Source organism: Crocuta crocuta, unplaced genomic scaffold (assembly GCF_008692635.1).
Source record: "Crocuta crocuta isolate KB4526 unplaced genomic scaffold, BGI_CrCroc_1.0 scaffold693, whole genome shotgun sequence".
NCBI classification, from domain to species: Eukaryota; Metazoa; Chordata; class Mammalia; order Carnivora; family Hyaenidae; genus Crocuta; species Crocuta crocuta.
In genome coordinates, this window is record NW_027527545.1 from 1,226,780 (window position 1) to 1,228,860 (window position 2,081).

General features: G+C 56.8%; 1 protein-coding gene across 1 annotated transcript in view; it reads left to right on the plus strand.

The window, feature by feature from the left end:
• TRMT1 (tRNA methyltransferase 1) overlaps positions 1 to 2,081 on the plus strand; it is a 10,622-nt gene that overhangs the window by 301 nt on the left and 8,240 nt on the right. The window contains exons 2-5 of the mRNA XM_077765860.1: positions 45 to 329; positions 418 to 473; positions 728 to 870; positions 1,046 to 1,233. Of these exons, the coding sequence (XP_077621986.1) occupies positions 70 to 329; positions 418 to 473; positions 728 to 870; positions 1,046 to 1,233 (647 nt within the window). The 5' untranslated portion in view covers positions 45 to 69. The remainder of the gene's footprint in view (positions 1 to 44; positions 330 to 417; positions 474 to 727; positions 871 to 1,045; positions 1,234 to 2,081) is intronic.

Sequence of the window (2,081 nt, forward strand, 5' to 3'; positions counted from 1 at the left end):
TGGTCTGATTCTCTTCTTATGTCCTCCCCCGCCCCCCAAACCAGGCTCGGCAGGGAGGGGCTCCCGCGGATGCTCCGTCCGAGGATCGTTCTGTGGCTAAGTCGGACTCTCCGCTCCACCCGCAGTCTCTGTAGAGCCGGGTTTATGGAGGGGCAGCCGCAAGGGCCGCCGAATCCGGCCGGAATGGAGAACGGCACCGGGCCGTGCGGAGAAGAGCGCGCATCCGAGGCCCAGGAGACGACGGTCACCGAGGGGGCCGCCAAGATAGCCTTCCCCAGCGCCAACCAAGTCTTCTACAACCCGGTGCAAGAGTTCAACCGGGACCTGACGTGAGCAGGGGTCTGGGGTCAGCTTGGCAAGAGGGGCAGCGGATCTGCAAGGTTGAGGGAGTGTCAGCTAACCGTCCGTCTCCCGCAGATGTGCCGTGATCACCGAGTTTGCTCGCATTCAGCTTGGGGCCAAAGGAATCCAGAGTGAGTTGAGATCAAGGCTACTTGTAGGGGGGGGGGGGGGCAGGCTGAGCTCTCTCCCCATGCCCCGCCCCCTTTTCCTTAAAGTTGGAAAAGGCTCCAGCCACGTAGCAGGCCCTGGGTTGATTTCCTTCAGGCTTTCCCCCGGGGCTTAGAGGGAGATGTTCTCCCATCAATGTTATTATACTGAGGAAGACGGGGCGGTCTCCCAGAGGGAGCTTTGAGATCCCCTGACTTGTGCTTCTGGGTGGCCGCAGTCAAGGTGCCAGGTGAGAAGGACGTGCAGAAGGTGGTCGTGGACTTGTCAGAGCAAGAGGAGGAAAAGGCTGAACTGAAAGAGGGTGCACCCCTGGCCCCCGGAGACCAACCTCGAACAGCTGGCGTTGGGGAGATCTGCGAGGTGGGGCCCCGACATAGGAGGAGGCCGGAGCCCTGGAGTCCTCCAGTAATGGAGGAAGGGAGGCTCCTGGGGCGGGAGAGCTATAGGAAGTGGGTGGGTGTGGGGGGGCTCCTTGGGGGCCCAGCAGAGGATGGAGGTGTCCACGTGAGTGGGGCTCCCTGATTACTCCCAACAGGAAGGCCTTCGGGTGCTGGAGGGTCTGGCAGCCTCGGGCCTCCGTTCCATTCGCTTTGCACGAGAGGTGCCTGGACTCCAGTCTGTGGTTGCCAATGATGCCTCTGCCCGTGCGGTGGATCTCATGTGCCGGAACGTGCAGCTCAACGGTGTGGCCCACCTGGTGCATCCGAGGCAGGCAGACGCCCGGTAGGTTTGGGGCAGAGGAGCCGGATGGCTGGGAGGCACGTGCTAGAGCAAGGCTGCCTGGGCTCAAATCCTACCATAGTCTTGCTGTGTGACCTTGGGAGAGTGCCTTAGCCTCTCTGAGCCCCAGCTTTCTTTTCTTTTTTTTTTAAAGTCTTTTTTTACATTTATTTATTTTTTAAAAAATTTTAATGTTTCATTTATTTCTGAGAGAGAGAGAGCATGAGCAGAGGAGGGTCAGAGAGAGAGAGACACAGAATCTGAAACAGGCTCCAGGCTCTACTCTAGCTGTCAGCATAGAGCCTGATGCGGGGCTCGAACCCACAAACCGAGAGATCATGACCTGAGCCAAAGTCGGACGCTTAACCGACTGAGCCACCCAGGCGCCCCTACATTTATTTATTTGAGAGACAGAACACAGGTGGAGGAGGGGCAGAGAGAGAAGGAGCCACAGAAACCGAAGCAGGCTCCAGGCTCCGACCTGTCAGCACAGAGCCTGACATGGGGCTTGAACTCACAAACCATGAGATCATGACCTGAGCTGAAGTCGGATGCTTAACCGACTGAGCCACGCAGGCACCCCCCCCACCCCATTTTCTTATCTGTAAAATGAGAATGTTAGTATTACAGAAGTTGCTGCTGATCAAATGACAGAGAATGCTTAGATAGCCAGAAATAAATACCATTATGGTTCCCATTTTATTTTTCTTATTTTAGAGACAGAGAGTGCACGAATGGGGAGAAGGACAGAGGGAAAGAGAGAGAATCTCAAGTGGGCTTCATGCTAAGGGTAGACTAGGCCTCCGTCCCACGATCTTCAGGAACATGACCCAGGCTGGTCACAGGTCCCT